This window comes from Octodon degus, unplaced genomic scaffold (genome assembly GCF_000260255.1).
Source record: "Octodon degus isolate 3935 unplaced genomic scaffold, OctDeg1.0 scaffold00023, whole genome shotgun sequence".
Lineage (NCBI taxonomy): Eukaryota > Metazoa > Chordata > Mammalia > Rodentia > Octodontidae > Octodon > Octodon degus.
This window is the reverse complement of record NW_004524599.1, coordinates 2,606,247-2,626,723: the sequence shown is the minus strand read 5'-3', so window position 1 is coordinate 2,626,723 and position 20,477 is coordinate 2,606,247. Positions and strand designations below refer to the sequence as shown.

Genomic DNA, 20,477 nt, shown 5'->3' with positions numbered 1-20,477 from the left:
TTTTTTCCAAAACTGGGGATTGAACTCAGGCCCTTGAGCTTGCCAGGAAAGCGCTTATTCTACTGAGCCATCTCCCCGGCCCCTAAACTCTATAATTGACCATGAGATAATTTCCACATGTGCTTTCTTATAATTGGGTCAGTAACTACTATCAAATTTTTTATATTCAGGTGTGAGAGAGACATTTTATGAATTAGAACTTGAATCAAATTCCTGTCTTGATTTTTTTCCTTTATTGACTTGGTTGATTTTGGCTTCTGAGATTTATAGCTAATGACATGTAAAGAATGTACTTTTCTATGTCAACTAGGTAATTTTAATTGATTTTAATTCACTTTTGAAAACATATTGTTGTACCTAAACTTTTGACTTGCTTTTAATAGTATATTGAATTTTACTTGTTTTCTTGTGGGAGCAACTGAAATATAAAACTAAAGTTTATATAGCATTCTGCTTTACTAACTTGATAAAGTGATATGTAATTAGTATTTGTACCTTTTAATTAGGACATCAGAAGTTATACTAAGTCTAGTTTACAATTAGTGTTGTTTTTATATGCATGACATGATACAACAAAAACACTTGGGTTTTTTTCTTAATGTTATGTTAGCAGAGTAAACCTTGTTGGTGTTCCAGGACTTGTTCTAAAACCTTTACATCAAATGCTGTGAATGCGCCCTGGATCTGTTTATGTAGTGGGTAAATACAGCTTTCACAGCCAAGTTGTAAGAGGTGAGTTGTTACCAAGTCAACTAATGGGAGTGCAGTTCTACTTGAAAGCAGCAGGGTAGGTTATTAAATGGTACTGAACTATCCAGGCAGGATTCTCCTCTGTGGACAGTCAGGTGGCCTGCTCGCTGAATAGCTGGCCTGCTCGGAGGCAGTTCACATAGTGGTTCACATCACACTGGGAGGCCATTGAGAGGATGGGCCAGAGGCGTACCTGTCACTGGAACCCTGAGCAGGTAGGTGCCCTTGCTCATGGTCTGCCTCTGCCCCTGAGGGCCAGCGTTCAGCTTCTGAGCCTGAAACCAGCCCAGTGAGCAAACCTGAAAGAGATCATCCCGAAACGCCACCTAGCAGTAGCTTTTTAATTTTATCCTTGCTTTGCTTTGTCTCTGTATTGTTTGCCTAAATATATTTCCCTGAAGACAGGAACCATTTTGGGATTTGACTTAGATTGGAAGACAGGATTTGATAGGTTCTGGCCCTAGTAAGAATTGCTGAATTATTATGGTGGTCATCTAATATGGCTGAAGCCCTTAAAACAACAGCTCATCTTCCCAGAGACCACCTCCCCTCTTCTTCTCCAACTCAGCCCAGGGTGCAGTTTCCTTTCACCTTTCTCTCCACCTCAGGGAAGGCCCCAGTCAGCTCCCCAGGTATATCTAAACTTCCCCCTCAAGCCCCATCCCTGGCAAAGGCCATAAAAGCCTCAGCCTCCTTTCGTTCCAATCCAGAGAATTCCTTATCTTCCCACATTCTCTCCGTGTCCTCTAAGATAATGAAGTCCCTTTTCCTTTATAATAAAGCCCCTTTCCCCTTTCCTCCTGCGTGTTTCTCTGCTGCGACACCGACACCGTTAAAACCTATCAAGATTCATCTGCTCTCTGATTTGGCCTGGTCTTGGATTTAGGTCTCCTACCTGGAGAATTGGGTTTGCTCTTGAGTCTGGGCCTGGGAAGTAAAAGGCGAGTCTTTCTCAGATGGACTGGCATGGTTCAGGGAAGGGGACAGCAGGTACTTGTAGCACATCTTTGCCTTACTGTGGATTGAAACAAAATGTGAGACAGATTCACATATTCTGAAAGTAGATCTGAAATTATCTTGAAAATTCTTGCCTGTCAAAAGTTTTCAGTTATTCACAGCCACTTAGATGGAATTTTGTGAACATTTTCAAAACCAGAGATTAGAAAAGCATAGGCTCCATTCGCACGGTGGTAGCGGCACCCTCCACGCCCAGCAAGGTCTGTATTCCCGACTTGGCCACCATTTGCCAGTGCCCTGTGGTCCTTGCCGGAGACGATCTTGCTTAGTCAAGGACTGCCAGTACCTGCAAGCCCTTTCCCGGCACAACCACAATATAAAGACTCACGGAGTCCTGAAGTCAGTGCTCGGCAAAGTGCTTAGTCCTGGATGTCACATTTCATCAGGATTTCTGGGAAAGGAACAATGACAGGTTTGCCCAGCCCTGTCAACCCCTCCCACTCTTCTTCCTGCCCATCTGCCTTTCTGAGCTCTGCTTAGTCCTGACTCTAGAAAAACCCCAGCCCTGCCAGGGAGACCAAGCTCCCCCAAGACACTGTGTGCCTTTCCCTTTGTAGTATTAATGAGGTGGTAGCACGACATTTACTTATGTGACAGATGTTTATTGTCACTCACTCTCATCTCAACTCCATTAAAATTGATCAACATTGTATCCCTGGAGTCTGGCATGGGTGCCTCCTGCATCAAGATTTGTTTTATCAATCAATTAAAAAGTTAGAAATAAAAATAACATAAACTGATACACATTTTCTTATAGATATTGGCATTTTTTTTTTTTTTTTTTTAGTCTGCTTCTATAAACTGCAAAGCCGAGAATAGTTAAAAGTATCTAAAAGAAATCTGTGAAAAGGTTTTGGTGCTTATTTTCTGCTTAGAACTTGTCCTGTGTGTGGCATTCATTCGTGTGCTTCTTCTTGAGACAGGGCATCTCTGTGTGTCCAGGCTGACATTAATCTCACAGTCTCACAGTGGTCCTCTTGCTTCAGCCTCCCAGGTGCTGGGATTACGGGTGTGCACCAGCCGCCACTCCCCACTTGCTCTGCGCATTATTTAGGGGTTTTGGTTTTTTTTTTTTTTTTTTTTTTTTTCCTCTGCTTTGTTTGTTTGTTTGCTTGTTTGAGAACACCGTGTCACCTTGTGTTGCTCAGCTGGGTTTCTGTGATTCTCCTGCCTCAGTCTGCTGGGTGTTTGCTTTGCTTTAAAGAAGGAAAGGTTTATGTAGCTCACAGTTTGCACTATTTTCAGTCCATACTCAGCTGGCTGCAAGGTACAGTTGACACATGACAGAGTGCAGCCATTTGGGTGGCGGAAGGCAGCAAGAGCAGCAAAGGAGGAGTGGGGAGGAGTGGCCGGCCACTGAGGTGTTAAACCGTACCTGCCTCCTCACTTTACCTAATTTCAGCCACTCTGTAGTCTACATCCTTATCTACTCAGTTTTCCTACAACAAAATTGCACAGATGTCTGGAAACGCAGGCAGGATGGATTGTTACAAATCCCTCATGGGGCCCCTAAGCGTGCCTGATATAGTAGTGTTAAGCCAATTAAGTGTGGAATCAAATTGTGTAAATGATTTTCAGAAGTCTTAACTTTGTCAGTGGCGGCAAAGGTTAACCTCACAATGTACCTTGGTATGATCTGGACTAGGTAAGTTCTAGTCAGTGGTGTTATACTAGTATGGATCTATTATAAACATGTCATTTATGTTCTTCATTCCAACCGTGTACCTAAGAGTAGAATCTCACTTTGTATGTTTTTTGTTTTCTGCATGTGGAAACACAAATCAGGCCCTAGGAAAGTAAGGTGGAAACTTTGGCATGTGGACTATTTATAAAGAAAGTCTGAGTTGACTTTGCGAACTCTAGTGTACCTACTTTTCTTTCTGCTGGGACCGCAGGATGTTTGTGTGTCATTGTGTGGCATCAGTTTTAGTAGAGGAGCTGCCAGCTAGGCATTTTCAGGTGCTTTCAGTTTCTGATATTTACGTATTTTCATGAAGTAGGGAACATTTTTTAAATGGCATTGTAAACAAAACCCATTGATCTAGAAGGCACAAGGCTCCTACTTAGACATGATGACCCTCGCCAAGCAGGGCCGCGACGTGTCTTTTCCCTCTCGTGTCCCGCTGCAGCGTGGTCCCAGCAACAGGACCTGACAGGTGCCTCACGATGGAAGGCAGCTCCGCAGATGTTTGCTGTAGGTCGAAAAACTGCTGAACAGGCTGTGCCTTGTGGAATCGATGCCCAGGAGCACTCCTGACTAATCTGTTGAGAAGTAGATAAGACTGTGGGTTGCAAGATTGTCTGCACAAGGTGTTTGCCTAGACAGGCACCTCCTGAGGCAAGTAAGCATATTTTTGGAAGAAGTTTTGGCAGACTCCCTGCTTCACAGGCAGTGTCTTGGAGTAGATTGTAATCACTCCTGACCTTGGAGCTCCCCTAATCAGCCCCTCTGTATCTTTCAGCCGCTTCAGGGTATGAGGCGGAGCACACTTATCAGTGTGTCTCCCGTGTGTGTGTGTGTGTGTGTGTGTGTGTGTGTGTGTGTGTGTGTGTTGGGGCTTTGAGAAAGATCTCCCTGAGCCTGAGAAGAGTTTAGACTTGGTAATTACCTGCTTGTGGCAGGTTTTTCCACTGAAACACCTCCATTAAGAACATTTGATAGCTCCATTTATATAGAAGCTATTTGTTCAAATTCTGAACCTTGACCTCACTAATATTTTTCTTAATCTCTGATAAAAATTTCCATACAGACAGAAAAGTTGAAATTTTTTATAGTGAACACCCATGTAGCCCTACATGATTTTACTATTAAATTTATTAAGACTGCTTCATTACATATTTTTCCATTGATTGGTTCCTTTACTCATCCTTCAGTCTTAGCTTCTTTAAAAAAATTATTATTTTTTTTTAATTTTTTTGCGGAACCAGGGATTGAACTCAAGCCCTTGTGCTTGCCAGGCAAGCGCTTATTCTACTGAGCCATCTCCCTGGCCCCTAAAAAATTATCTTGTTGTATTTCTTTATTATTTCATGTATTTAGTACAGGGTCTACAGGATCTCACTACACAGATTGACTCATAGTGATCCTCCTGTTTTCAGCCTCCCAAGCGCTGGGATTACAGGCACATGCCACCATGCTCAGTCTCAGACGCTGTCTCAGTGTGCCCCATGGGTGGGTCCAGCGCTCTATGCCAAGGATTGAACCCTGGTCCTGCATCTGCCTAAGCAGGTGCTTTAATCCACTGAGCTATCTGGCCGACGACCCCCCCCCAATTTTATTTATTTACTTATTTATTTGGTATAGGGTTTCACTACGCAGCTCGCTCTCATAGCGTTCCTCTTGACTCAGCTTCCCCAGCGCTGGGGTTATAAGCATGCACCACCATGCCCAGTTTTGGAGCCAGTACTGTGCAGGGTTCCAGAGCCAGCATGGCATGTGATACCAGGGATCGAACTTGGATCCTTGCACCTGCCAGGTAGGTGCTTAGACCACTGAGCTATCACCCCAGCCCCAACCTTACCTTTTTGATGCATTTCAAAATATATTATGTATAAGTACACTTCCTCTTAAAGAGTTAATATATTTTTAATTAGAACTCAATGTTTACATACAATTCATGTTCCTTCCGATGCAAAATTTACATACAGTGAAACACATAAATCCTAATTACATCACTTAATGAGTTTTGAGAAATGAATGTGCTTGTTTAAGTAAGATCTCTATCAAGATGTAGATGTTATCACCCCAGAAAGTTCCTGGACCCGGGTGTAGCTATTATCCACCCTTCTTCACCACTCCTTGGCCCTTACATAATGTGTTTTCGGCCATAGCTTTGTTATGCCTGATCAACTTTGTACATGTGAAATCAAGCAGTAAGTGCTCGTGTCTGCCTTGTTTTGTGCATCATTCATTGTTTTGGTATCCATTCATACTGTCTTGTGTCCGGTGGTTTAGTTCTTTATTGCTGGGTAGTATCCATTGTAGGAATATACCTCCATTTGTTAATCCCTATTCTTTTTAACAAGCACCTGTTTCCCCTGAATAAAGCCATCATGAACATGTAAGTCTGTTTTTTCCTTTGTACACTCGTATGTTTTTCTTTTCCTTGAGTAAATAGTCAGGAATAAAGTAGGTGGGTCATAAAGCAGGCAATTGTTTATTTTATAATTGCCAGACCTTTTACAAAGCCGTTGTACTGGTCTGTTCTCTCATGGAGAAGCAAGAGAGTCCCATTCCTCCAAATCCCTGCTAGCCTTCAGGGTAGGTATATAGTGCTACAATGTTGGGTTTAATTTGCATTTCTCTAGTAACTCATAATGTTAATCTTTTTTTGTGTGTGCTTATTGGCCTTTCATAAGTCTTTTGTGAGGTATCTTTCAAGTCAGTTATATCTTTTTATTATTTGCCTTTATTTTGAACCAATTCTTCATGTATCCTAGATACCAGTATTTGTATGATACAAGTTCTGTAAATGTATTTCCTACTGTGCCTTGTCTATTTTGTGGTGCCTTTTGGTGAGCAGGAGTATTTAATTTTGGTGAAGCCTAATTCATCCATGCTTTTTCCTTTTGTGATTTTTGTTGACTGCATCCTGGGAATCCATTTTACCCAGTATTTTCTTTTGTGATTTTTGCTGACTCTCTCCTGAGAAACCTTTGCTATTCCCTAGTCTTGAAGATACTTTTACATGTAGTGTGTAAAGCGTTACAGTTTCAGCGTTTACATGTAGGCCATCTTGAACTGATTTGTTTTACTAGAATTTTAAAATATGAAACAAAAAAAACCTCGAAGCAATTCTGTTTTGATTTGATGGTTTTAAAATATAACTTGGCAGTTGGAGTTTTGGTTAAAGTAAACCAATGTTGTTGAGTGACTCACTTGATGGAGGCATGGGAGGGGGGATTGCAGCTGGGGTCTGATTGCAGGAAGGGACAGGACAGACCTCACTCCCCACAGCCAGGCTTGGCATGCTTTTGGGGAAAGGAGTCAGGAGAGTTTTTGAAAACTAGTACTTAGCCCTTCTAAAAATGTTTTAGCTTAATTACTTAAACTTTAAGTGTGATTGTGCATGCAGGTATGCTTTCCATTTGTCCTGAAAAGCTCCTTTAACTGGTAAGGCTACTGGAGGGTGGTGATGGAAAGTGACTGCCACAGTGAGCAGCCCAGCACCTCGGGTGGCTTCGCAGGAAGGTGTGCGTGGGCGCTGGATGATTGCGTGGGGGGTGGACTGAGGCCCAGAGGAGAGCTCGCTGATTACAGACTCTGGAGTGGTTTAATTTCATTCCTAACACTATGAAGGCATTCATTTTAAAACACAGAAACGTGAAATATTTCAAAACAAAAATATATTTAGAGTATGTGTTCTTTTCTAAAATAAATATTTGGCCTGTCCTTAAAAGCATCCACAGTGCTACAGTAGGTGGGAATTCACTTATTCCCGTAAATCCGGGGCACAAGGTAGCTACAGTGTTTCACCTGGGGCCCCTAAATGTGGTCCATATGTTCCCCATTTTCTTAGTAACTGAATAAAACGTAATGAATTCCAAAGTATAGGCCCAAGACTGTTCTGAAAGTGGCAGTTTGAGCATGTATACATACAATATATTCACGGATATTTGCTTAAGGCAAAGAAAACAGATTTTTCCCAAAGGGTTTTTTTCCTTTGTGATTCTTAGATGTAGCCTATATTGAGTTATATTATTAGCTACTTTTGCTCTTTAGTTAAAAAAAAAAAAAAAAATTACTGCAGGCATGACTCCTTGACTCTATCTGCTCGTTTTGATGGTCTAGTAACTTTTCACCCGCTTCACAAAAAAAGGAAAAGGTAAAATCCAGGAGCCAGACATACAGTTATAGGTCAGATGGTTATGGGGGGTTCATAGAAGCAAATACTTGCCTCAGCACCTCTGATCAGTCTCGTGCCCCCCATGTCGCACATGTGTCTCAGGCTCTGTCATCTTCCCTCATGGAAAGAGCACACTAAGGTCTACCAATCAGACGTCACAGTTGTGTCCTTGACTGCTACGGTTGCCTTGTGCTGCTCCTCTGGAAAACAAAGCCTTAATTAAAATAAATAAATTAATTAAAATTAAAAATAAAAATACATGACTGATAAAAAAAGATTGGTCTTAAGCATCCAGCAGAAAAGGATAAAAGCAAGGTATAAATAGTAAAGCCATAGTAAAATGCTGAGCTGTAAAAGGCTCATGTCAACAATTTCTGACATTGCCAGTCCTACAGATAATCCACTACTATTATGGAATACTGGACTATATTGGATTATTTTGCTGAATTCACACACCTACCATACTTAAATGACAAGGAAATACCCATCTCTGACAAAACTAAACCAAAAAAGATAACACAAATGAAAGACCATTTTGTATCTGTATATAGAAAACAGTTAAGATAGATATACAGCTACTTTCTCTTAATTCAATGAGAAGAAAGCTTTGTACTAATAGTGTTTGGACAGGATATCATGTCTGCATCTTATAATACTATGAATAACCACTACAAAAACAATAATATGCAATGTATTGTTTTTTTTCAAAGTTTTATTGATAAACAGATAGCAATGAGACAGTTTCAAATCAAATCGGAAGTACAGTTTCAACAAATAATACACTGCATATATTTTTCTTAGTGGTTAATTGCTGTACAAGATGCAGACTTGTGATCCTATTTACAAACACCATTAGAACAAATCATTCTATTCATTAAGAGAATGCAACTATATATCTATCCCAACCACTTTGAATACACAGATACAAAATGGACATTCATAGGTATACCCCATTTTTCTAAGTTCCGTTATTGAATATTATAGGTGTGTAAACTCAGCAAAATATTCTAAAAGAGTCCAGTAGCCCATAATAGCATTGGGTTTTCTGTTTAACTGGCAATGTCAGAAATTATTGACCTGAGTCCCCCACAGCTCAACATAACAGCATGGCTTTATTTCCTATATTTCATCTTCATACTTTTCTACTGGATGGTTAAGACCAAGGTGCAATGTATTGTTGAAACTGTCCTACTAATCGGTTTTGAAACTGTCTCATTGCTATTTGTTTCTCAGAATTAATTTTAAAAATAAATAAAAATTATAAATATCAGAAAAATAAATATGCCAAGTGATCCAAAAAAACAAAAACAAAAACAAAAACAAAAAAGAGGGGCCGGGGAAATAGCTCAGTAGAATAAGCACTTGCCTGGCAAACTTAAGGTCCTGAGTTCAATCCCCGGTTACGCCCCCAAAAAAGAAAGAAAGAGAGAGCGAGTTGGTGGGATGTGGACCTTCGCTCCAGAAGGCTGTGAGTTCCACGTGAAGAGGAACTTTGAGTGATAACCGGACTACCACCCCACAGTTCCATTGTGGGGTTGGGCCCAGAGGCAAGGTGGGACAAGTCTTCATTGATTTGAAACCAAAATGGCCTTACAGCAGGACAGGCCTGTCGTAAAGTCCACATCAGCAGCAGGTGTAGTTGCCAGTGCTACCCAGCCTGCAGGAAAGAGCTCCTCCACCCCAGCCCCAGCCCCACCCCCTCCCCAGTCCCACCCCCACTCCCACGCTGTACTTTCCCACTCTGACCCACATGCAGGATCAGCATTACCCTCTGGCTGCTGCCCACCTGTGTATATAGGTCCTTGCTTCCTTGCCTTGGATTTTGGCAGCTATCTCCAGAAGAAGGCATGAGGAGTTTGGAAAAATTTGAATCGATTTTGAAACTCTTCTTTTGCAGGCTGCGCTTACTATTTAATGTAACAGAAAATAGTTTCTGACTTCATTCCAAGAAAACAAGTTAAAAGAAACCTTTACATAAGCAGTAATTAAGTTGAAAAATGATGATAATCTTAAGACTCTTTTGGCATATGATTACTTCTTCAATGTAAATTCAAATGCAGATTAAGATCTTAGCATAGATTGAGATTTTAGATTCCTGAAACAGTCAGGGATGCTTCTGCCCTCAGAGCGGTTTTATAGATGGCCAGCAAGAGGAATATTGCCAAGTGGCCATCTACAATGTCCTTTGAGGGTTGAGGCCGCTCTGTGACACCGGGGTTTTCTGAGAATGCTGGCCCTGTGCCCGAAGATATTTATTTTCAAGCCAGTTATATTTGTGGTGATTTCTTTGCCCCAGCAGGGGAGCCCTTTTCAGTTTAGTGGTATGTCAGAAACATTTTAAAGACTAACAGATGTTTAGGTTAATAAAAACCATGTTTATCCTCTTCTATTGGTATCGTGCATTCTTACTGTGATTTCTTTATAGGTGCTTTGAATAAGGAGAAAACTGGTATTTGTTAGAGTTTGCTAGTTTTGAATACTTCTTTGGTGTCATTATTGAAGGCAAAACAGATTGAATTTGAGTATTTCTTGGTGCACAAAGATGAATATCTCTTGTCACCCTCTTCTTTTGGGACTCTATGCGGCCTGCCATTGTAGTTACTGCCTTACTTTCTCCTACCCCCCTTTCCTGCATTTCTCCTGTGATTCCCCACATCCTGGCCTGGCAGACCCAGTATGGGGTTTCGGTAAGCACAGTGTCCGGACTGGAGTAAGGGCATAGTACTTGGTAGAAGTGGGGAACTGAATTCACAGTGTTCAGAGAATTCCCAGTGGCTATGCTTCACTTATTAATAGGAGTGTTGTGACATTTAAACACCTTTAAGAGGCTACTAGGGTCATCAAAGGAAGGTTTAAGCTCCACATTTCCCAGAAGCAAGTTTTACCACATAGACCACCCTTGCTTTGTGTCTTAAATATTCTTTTTAGAATTTTCAGCAGTCTGGATGATACCTGAATTTCCCTGGGAGACTCTGAGTGTGACTTGCCCTTTAGTGAATGTAAAATATAGTATCATATACAGTTAGGACAGTCTCAAACAGAACAAAACTAAGATTGGACTGTAAAAGGATCATGCCTGAAATCTGAGAACTTTGGAAGGCAGAGAGGAAGGAGGATTGCATGTTTGAGCCCAGCCTCAGCTTCTTAGTGACGTAGTGAGAGCCTGTCTCAAAAAATTAAAGAGATGGGGCTATAGCTCAGTACAAAGGCCCTAGATTACATCCCCAGTGAAATGCTTAGTTACAGATCTATGCAGTTTTACATATATTTATGGAGCGCTCTGATATTAGAGCCACTTTAGCAATTAACTAAACCATACTTGCAGTTTAACACATCAAATACCACAGTAGAGAAGTGGGTGGCTTGCATGTGACATAGACCAAATGGTATCCAAGTGAGAGGACAGGAAGAATGGTCATCAGGACAAAGGGAATGGCAGGACCAGCTTTTCCAAGGGGAGGCCTAATGCCTTCCCTGGAGCAGGGTGGCTGGAGGTCGTGGCTACAGCTCTGGAGCCAGGTGGTGCAGAAGCCCGGGTGTCGTGCTACGGTCATGCATCCTTATCCCAGAAGAGAAATGGTCCATTTGTGCTGGAAGTAAGCTACTTGGAAGGGCGCTGGCGGGGTCCACAGGAGAGCCAACGCCTTGAGAACATGGTAACTCAGACAGTTGAGAGCTGCAAGGTGGCCTGAGGCGACGCTGACCAACGGGAAGAGCGCTTTCAAGATTTTATCAGAATCTACCCAAGAGAGTTTTTCTGGGCTGGGGAAATCGCTCAGCGCTCTGAGCATGACAAGCGCAAGAGTTCAGTCTCCAGTGCTGCATGCTGGGCCACCCCAGAACCCCAGGCACACCTTTCAGGCCACTGAAACCGGGTGTGGTGGTGCACACCTGTAATCCCGGCCCTGGAGAGGCTGAGACAGGGAGAGCACTATGAGTCCAAGCTGCATAGTGAGACCCTGTACCAAAAACATAAATAAATGAAAGATTTTTTAAAAAGTATTTAGAAAAAGTTTTTCTGATTAAGGAAATTTGTTTTAGAACATAACACAAAATCTTATGTATAATTATTTGATATCTTGTGACCCGACTGCTACCGCACTTATTTTCTATAGATGTGTTTTGGTTGTAATCTTTATTACAGTGAAACCTAGTCCTTAGGCGTGTTCTACCTGAGTGCTCCTGATGAAAAGGGCTCTGTGATGGCAAGCGCATTCAGCGAGACTTTTAGAATTGCTCGCTTTTCCTTACTTAAAAGGAAAGTACTTGATTGTGAAAGCGCCAAGCAGATCGCTCCTTCCATGCTGCAGTTGAGCCTAGGGCCTTGTACGCGGTGGCAAGCTTCACCACTGAGCTTCCCCAGCCCGCCAGGTGGGGTCTGGGACTCCCGCATCCCCGAGCCCAACCTCCTTGTTGCCTTCCTTGCAGGCACATTTTCTTCCTGCACATCAAGGAGTCCCTCCTGGCAGGCCACCTGCAGTGTTCCCCAGAGCAGGCAGTGGAGCTCAGCGCCCTCCTGGCCCAGACCAAGTTCGGGGACTACAATCAGAACACGGCCAAGTACAACTATGAGGAGCTGTGTGCGAAGGAGCTCTCTAGCGCTGCCTTGAACAGGTGAGGCTGCTGAGCAGCTAGCCAGCATGTGTGCGGAGCGGTCGACACAACAGGAACCTCCAGGGAAAACAAGCCTCTGGGACCTAGGGACCATCCTTGCAATCAAGGCTGAGTCATGACCCAACTTAACCAGTTATTTTCAAAAGATTTATTACCCTTTGAGACATATATAAACATAGACTATACAGGGCCAGTGAGATAGCAGTCTAAGCTCCTGCTTAGGCGAGCACAAGGACCGGGGTTTGATCCCCAGCACCACATGCTGTGCCAGCCCCCTGGGCCGCTGAAACTGGGAGTGGTGGTGCAAGCCTATAATCCCAGGGCTGGGGAGGCTGAAAACAGGACGATCTCTGTAAGTCCAAGCTGCATAGTGAGCCCCTGTATCAAATACATAAAAATAATAACAATAAAAAATAAACATAGACCGTACAAATAACTGCCTTTATATGAAATGATAAACAAGAGTTTCTTAAATCTCTAATCTTTTAAAAATTCATGTGTTGGGCCAGGGACGTAGTTCAGTGGCATAAATGCCAGCCTGGCAAGTTCAAGATCCTGAGTTCCATCCCTGGTACCAAAACAGAAAAGAAGCATGTGCCTAAAATAAAAAGTCTTACAATAAAATGTATTTTGGTGTTTTCTTCATCCCAGGAAGAATTGAATTAAGAATCCTAATATAGCCATGTTAATTATCTCTTCCTATATAACAGGTTCCCCCAAACTTGTTATCTGACAATACCAAACCTCTTCTTATAGCTGAGACTGTTGTGGGAAGGCCCCAGCTCCATGGGTTTCCTCTCAGGATCTCCCTGGAGGCTGCTGTCAGCTGCTAGACTTCAGTCTCATCTGCAGCTCAGCTGGGGGAGGGACCCCTGTGCCGGAAGACCCCTGGGCCTGTTGGCCGCCCTCTTGCCCTGGGCCCATTCCCTGGTGTGGTAGCCAGCTTCCCCTGGGATGAGTGGCCCAACTCGGAACCAAAGTGAGAAACTAAGAAGGAAGCCAAAGCTTAATCTCAGGAGTGAGTCACGTCCTGTGATGTGTCCCATATATTCTGTTACTCAAATCAGGTCACTAATCCAGCCCAGACACAGTGGGAGGAACTTACGCAAGACATGGATAGCCGCAGCTGGGGTCACCAAGGGCCACATGAGGGTCCGTCTAGCACAGTAGAGCTAGGAAGGCCTGTCCTCCTTTCAGCTGCAGATGATCTACTCACTCACTGACAGTGCTAGATTATAATGAGATGTATTACATGCCCATTCATAAACATGTGATGCAGAGTTCCAGAGTGTGTGTTTGAGATTTTTCATAATTCATCACTAGGCAGCATCCCCAAAAGTGTTCTCTTTTTAATATTTGATAATCAAGATCTTGAAGAGTATCTTAGAAGTATCTCACAGTAAGTTTGCTAAATAAATGGGACATTAGTGATATACAGCTGTATGCTTTTGTGATTCATAAGTGGCACTGCCATATATCACTAGTGAACATTACACAGATAAACCTTGAAGGCCCACCGTTAGTCTCTGTGTGTAACTCTGCGATCGCTTGGCATCCCGCAGCATCGTTGCAAAGCATAAGGAGTTGGAGGGCACCAGCCAGGCCTCGGCTGAGTACCAAGTTCTGCAGCTCGTGTCGGCAATGGAGAACTACGGCATCGAGTGGCACGCCGTGAGGGACAGCGAGGGCCAGAAGCTGCTCATTGGGGTTGGGCCTGAAGGAATCTCCATCTGTAAAGAAGACTTCAGCCCCATCAATAGGTAACCCAAGTTTATGTGTTCTCAGCCCTGACCACAGGTAGAGCTGTAGCTGTCACAGAGAAAGTAGAAAATGCAGAGGGGTTCGGTAGGCAGTTGTCTTGCAGGAATGCCGTGTTTCATTTTAGAGCTCATTTTAATTTTACTCAGGCCTCAATAACCATGTAATTATTTCTCAAATGCTAACTTCTAAGTGTATCAATGGGGCAGATTTTTCAAATAAGTTGTTCACAGCCATAGAGGTCTCCTTCTGACCTTCCCACACTGAGACGCGCAGGTGGACTCTCCCGTGCTTCTCTGCATGTACACAGCTGCTTTTCTTCTTCTTTCTGTATTCTTTTCTTTCTTTCTTTTCTTTTCCCCCTGTATTTTAGGGAACACACATCTACAGGGTGTTCAGGGTCTCACTACTAGATCGGACTCATAGTGACCTGTCTGTTTACAGCCTCCCAAGAGCTGGGATTACAGGCACTCACCACCATGCCCAGTCTCAATTGCCATTTCAGTGTGCCCCGGGGGCAGGGCCAGCATAGCAGGCCCAGGGATTGCATCCTCGGCCTCTGTGTCTGCTTGCGGGTGCTTTAATCTGCTGAGCTATTTGGCTGGCCCTCACAACTATTTTTTAGTATCTGTGTAGGACAGCTGGGCTAAGGGTCTGGTGTACTGCAGAGTTTTGCTAAGGAATGGCATCGTGCAGTGCCTCCCCTGGACTGGCTTATCTTTCTCTTCCCGTCTTTTAGGATAGCTTACCCTGTGGTACAGATGGCCACCCAGTCGGGAAAGAATGTGTACTTGACCGTCACCAAGGAGTCGGGGAACAGCATCGTGCTATTGTTTAAAATGATCAGCACCCGGGCGGCCAGCGGGCTCTACCGAGCCATCACCGAAACGCACGCGTTCTACAGGCACGTACCTTAGCGCCACAGCACTCGTTAAGATTTGTGGTGACAAGCAGGTTTCTATGACTTCTTCTCTCATGGTGTCAGCGGGTCTGCATAGGATCCCAGACATGGGCTGCTTCTGTACATTTTGTTCTGCAGTGGTGATGGAGTAGGCTTGTGAACACAGGCCCAGGCCCTCACTCCCTACAGAAGGAGTTTTTATTAACACTGTCAGTCCCTCATTCCAGAGAGCCCTTTGAAGCCAAGTTGTGATTGGATTCAAATATTTGGAAAACTAAAGCCAAGAGATTTAATTGGTAGGCAGTCTTATATTCTTTTTCACTTTTAAAATAGACACACAGATTGTGGCACAGAATGGAAAATTTATAGACATTTTTAACATAAAAGCTAAGTCTTCAAAAAAGGAATTTCCTTTATTTTCTTCCACAAGCTGTTTGGGCCTGCAGCTCTGAACCCGGAGGTGGAGCTAGATGGTCTCTGTCCCTGTATTTATGCGGCTTCATTGCAGGGGCTTTGGAGAGCCTTGAGAAGGCTGAGCTGTTTAATACACATAGAGCAGGAGGGACTTCTGTGGCCTGCGCAGTGTGCTGACGCGCGTCTCCCCGCTGGGGCAGCATCCTCAGTCAGCTTCCTGGAAGTCCCTGCCCTTTGGTGTTCACGCAGGTGTGCACTCTCCTTGCAGGTGTGACACGGTGACCAGCGCTGTCATGATGCAGTACAGTCGCGACTTAAAGGGCCACTTGGCTTCCCTCTTTCTGAATGAAAATATCAACCTTGGCAAGAAGTATGTGTTCGATATCAAAAGAACATCCAAGGAGGTGTATGACCACGCGAGGAGGGCTCTGTACAATGCTGGTGTGCTGGACCTCGTCTCAAGGAACGGCCAGAGCCCTCCCGGCTCTCCGCTCAAGTCCTCCGGGAGCGGCATGAACTGCAGAAGCTGCGAGGGCCTCAGCTGCCAGCAGACCCGGGCGCTGCAGGAGAAGCTACGCAAGCTGAAGGAGGCCATGCTGTGCATGGTGTGCTGCGAGGAGGAGATCAACTCAACCTTCTGCCCCTGTGGCCACACGGTGTGCTGTGAGAGCTGCGCGGCGCAGCTGCAGGTGAGGGCCCCTCCAGGCTGCAGTGGCTGGGCATGCGAGGGTGGGTGGTGCACAGAGTGCCCGTCTCTGCCTGAGTGGCTTTGGGGTTGGTGGCCCTTTGGAAACAGTTTTGAACTTGCATATTGTTCACCCAGCAGAGCTACCCCAAATCTGAGATGTGTTTTCAAGCTCTAGAAGTGAGATCCAGATTCCTAAAGTAGTGCATCTACTCTACTCAGTGGCTGAACCCAGGGCCAGAGCCCAGGCCAGCTTCCGCCACTCCATCTGGCCTCCTGTTCCTGACCCCTGGGGGAAGGTCTTAGTGTTTGCCTAACGTGCTGGGGAAACAATGCTTCGATTTGGGGTTATAAGGAACTCAGCTACCACGGTGGGTCATTTACTTTGATTACTTGTGATTAATTTCTTTTTATTCCTAAATGTCTCTGATGGCTTCTTGGATTGGTTGCTACTGATTAGCAAGTTAAATTAATCTTAATAGAGAAAATCAACAGAACAGGTTTTTTTTCTTTTTCATGTTTTCTGCTCCAGTAATTTTGTCACTTGGTTTTATTTCTCAGAAGCATCTGCTCGATCCCTGTGGTTTATATACAATGAATGGTAACACTAAATGTCACCCGGTCCTTCAGACTCCGCTGGTCTCACAACGGCTCTTAGAGCTGGAGCATGCACACACCTGTGCACACACCTGTGCACACACCTGTGCCCCTCCTGAGAGCAGCCCACGCCCGCTGGGGGAGCAGTTTCCCTGGGAACAGGCTCAGGCTCATCTCTTTCGGCTGCGAATTCTGACCTTGTGCCTTATTAGTCTTCCATGAGCCACAGGAAAGCAGGCTTGTTGGCTGTTAGTGAGAGCAGGGCCACATTCCAGCCACACGGTGTGGGCTCTGCCATCAGCCACCGGAGCTGAGGCCACACAATCTCTGAGAGGTCTCCTGCAAGGTGGCCTGAGATGTCAGAATTACTCTTACAGGGCCATGGCCTACTGAGGTAGAACTCTGAAGAAATCATGTGACACTCCCTTGTCTGGTTGAGAGCCTTTACGGAGAGCCCACTCCATTTCCTTTTGTGTACGCATTTTCCTCTATATTTCCAAGCCTTTGTAAAGTCTAAACAGCCAAACCTAGTAGGAAAGTTCTCTGCCAATTGAAAGCTTAGAAGTCACTGTAATCACAGCTTATTTGGAGAACTCAGTGCGGTAGATACCAAGGGTGAACACCACCACCGGGGGCCTGCCACGCTGTACTAACCAGCCCTGTTGGCTTCTCTCTTGCAGTCATGCCCAGTCTGCCGGTCTCGTGTAGAACACGTCCAGCATGTCTATCTGCCAACTCACACCAGTCTTCTCAATCTGACTGTCATCTAATCTGTCCCTCGTCGGTGGGACACTCCATGCTTCCATGAACTGCACTGTTGTAAACTATAAGAATGATAATTTTGTGGAGAAAATAATTTCACTTCCAACACCCACCTGCCATGCAACATTTAAAATACAAAGAAAAAAAAAAGTAGAAGAAAAACAGGAATACAGCTTCTCTTCACTGCAGAATTATCATGCATAGACCCAAGAAGCCCAGTGAGGGGGACAAGGAAGCCCTCTGAGGCACAGACCCATTCCTTGGACTTTGATTTTTTTATGATCAAATAAAGGAACAGGTAAAATATTTGTCAGTTAAGTGGTAACATAGCCAAAAAGTGGGTACTTTTTAGGAAATGGTGTTGTAAGTCTCCATAGTGTATCCCGAGGTAAGCTTCCTACCTGCAGCAGATTTTGTAAGAAGTAATTTTAGGAATTTACTTGGTTCTTTTTGTATGGCTGTGGAGCACCGAACATTTTTAATAGGAAACTTTTTCTTAAATAGTTGTCATTATAATGTCATTTCTGTTTTTGTAACTTGTTCAAGAATGCTGGGACCACAAACATTTTAAAGTGGGTCCTGTGGTGGTGGCACTCGCCTGTATCCAGCGTTAGAGAGGCTGAGGCAAGAGGAAGGGAGGGTTAAAGGCCAACCTAGACAATTTAGCAAGATCTTGTATCCAAAAAGCAAAGCAAAACAAAACCAAACCTGACTTTTAAAAGGTCGGCTGCAATGTTGTCAGTCAGATTTGAACCAGTCTGGCTAGGAGACAGCAGCTAAAATCCAACAAGAAAGCTTCCTATTCCTTCTCCCTTTTCCTCTCCTAAGCCCCATGCTTTTTGATTATGAAAAAAAAAAAAAAAAAACTTAAACATAGTAGTAGACAAGCATGTCTTGGGCTTTATTGAGTCTGTGAACTATTTTAAGACTTAAAAGGGAGAGCATTTTCCTTGGGAAGGGAAGCCGAGCTTACTGAGGAGGGGCAGATGCACACCACGGCCGGCTTCACTCCTCGGAGCCCTCAAGCCCAACACCACGTAGGAGCCACGTTGCCAGAAAGATCAAGCCTTGCGCAGCCTTACAACAGGTTTCTAGGTATGATTCCCTCTTTTTGTGTGTATTTTGAGTTTTTCTTGTTTCTTTGTGTGTGTGTGTGTGTGTGTGTGTGTGTGTGTGTGTAAATGCTTAAATCTTTCAGTTGCCCCCTCTGTGTCTTTCAGAGGGGTTTTGGTTCTTTTGTTCCTGTATCCTTAAACATAGTTTCCACTCCTCCTTGGGCATTTTGAAAGCTGGTCCACTAGCGGGTTTTCTAGGACGTCAGGAAACCTGGATGACCTCATCGGGTGCAATACTAGCTCAGTTAAAGCTAGAAACCTACACTGTCACTTTACGGAGATTTCTGAGTATCCTTTTCATATTGCCTTAACGTAGCAGTAATGTGTTATGCATTTGTTTCTTTGCACAGACATTTTGTCAGATCTTAAAACTCTACTTTTTTATGGCACATATTAGCCTATAAGCCTTTATTCCAAGAGGTATTTATTTTTTCACTTGTAAAAAAATAATGTTTCCACATAAAGAACTCTGTTATATCCTAAAGGACTTCTGTCTTTTATATTCAGGATAATAAAGACTTTAAAGCAAACACAGGAGTTTGTATTGTCACGGTTATTGTGAGTGAAACCGGTTTTATTCAGTTAAAAAATAGGAGCAGTAACATCAAGGTTGGTATCTAATTTGGTCCTACATGGAAAATGGGAAAATGTTCATGGTGTTTGGTCTAATTGAGACCATCATCCAGTTCAGTTTCTCTTTCATCTATGTTTTAGGGCTGTAGGATTGCAAAGTAATGTGGCACAGAAAAGCAGATGCAAAATAAAAATAGGAAGAGGAGAAAGGAGGGGTGAAGTCAGAAAATAACAGCTCAGAAATTAAGCTTATGCTGCTGGCAAACGCCGGGCAGGCCAGGTGAGTGCCATCAGCGATGGTGCAGCCTCTGGAGATCAAGTGCCAGACGACAGCCCCAAGCCCACTCCTGTATCGCCCAGTGCCAACGCTGCCATTAAACCCGAATACTGAGGTTTCAGTTTAGAAAAAACAAACAAACAAACAAAAAAAAAAAAAAAAAACAGCTCATACATGAACAGCTTTTAAAAGAAAAACACAGTAACACGTGTGCACTGGTAGGCCCTAACTGGTACATGCTGGCATGTGTACAGCTGGTTCATAAAGAGCTTTGTGGAGTACACAGTATTATACAGTACATGTCACTGATAACCTTTAAATAGTTTCTGAACACTGGGAGGCAAATTCGTTTTCTGTACACCTATATCTGAGTCCATCTTCCACCAGCGCCTTAGCATTAACTCACTTGTTCAACCCATCTACTCAGCACCCACAATGTCATTTTCTCTGTATTTTTTTCAAATAGAAAAAACAAAATTTACTACATGCTTAAGTCATGGAAATTTTAGTCTCCGGTACTGAAAATTTAAGTCAAAAGATGGCTGATCCAGTATGCCTGTATTACATTCTTAGCCTGCAGTATACACTGTGACTATAGATATTAATATTATTTCAATACATTATCACTGGAGGGTCTCTTAGGCATGGTAGCCAGACTTGTGGAAAGATGGATGGATAGGTGGGTATCTCGGATGATGGATGGGTGGGTGGGTGGGTGGCGGGGTGACTGGTCAGCAAATACATAAACATTGTTCACAGCCTAGTAGATCAATGGCTCCTTAAACTCAGTGACAATATGAAAACTATCACCTGCTGGTGTTATGGTGCTCTAGAGAAGATGCTGTGGAGGTCACAGGGTGTAGCAGTTGCCTCAGCCTTGAGGCCAAAGGTAAAGGTGCTTCCCAGGAACCTTTGACCAGGACCTTGACTTTCTAGTTGGAAAACAAAAGTATATGACACATGCCATGACACGCCACGACGAGCTGGACCACCCCCTGCATGTCAATGAGGTGGTGACAAGATGGGCTCTGAAAGAAAGTGTCTTCATGGGGAACTTCAGTCCCAGGTTCACTTTGGCCATCGTGCCTTGGTGTCTTCCCAACAAGGAATTTCTGGGACAGAAGGTACCGTACAGAGAACTCCTGACAGGTGGGATAGATGGGCAGGA

General features: G+C 43.8%; 1 protein-coding gene across 2 annotated transcripts in view; it reads left to right on the top strand.

Annotated features, from left to right (window-relative positions):
* Positions 1 to 18,983, top strand: part of Mylip (myosin regulatory light chain interacting protein) — a 22,097-nt gene extending 3,114 nt beyond the window's left edge. The window contains exons 3-7 of one of the 2 annotated variants that reach the window (XM_004628340.2): positions 12,042 to 12,227; positions 13,790 to 13,987; positions 14,725 to 14,889; positions 15,569 to 15,989; positions 17,263 to 18,983. In XM_004628340.2, coding sequence (XP_004628397.1) covers positions 12,042 to 12,227; positions 13,790 to 13,987; positions 14,725 to 14,889; positions 15,569 to 15,989; positions 17,263 to 17,352 — 1,060 coding nt within the window. In that variant the 3' untranslated portion in view covers positions 17,353 to 18,983. The remainder of the gene's footprint in view (positions 1 to 12,041; positions 12,228 to 13,789; positions 13,988 to 14,724; positions 14,890 to 15,568; positions 15,990 to 17,262) is intronic. The other variant, XM_023712118.1, reaches the window with a different exon arrangement.
* The last annotated feature ends 1,494 nt before the right edge of the window (positions 18,984 to 20,477 follow it).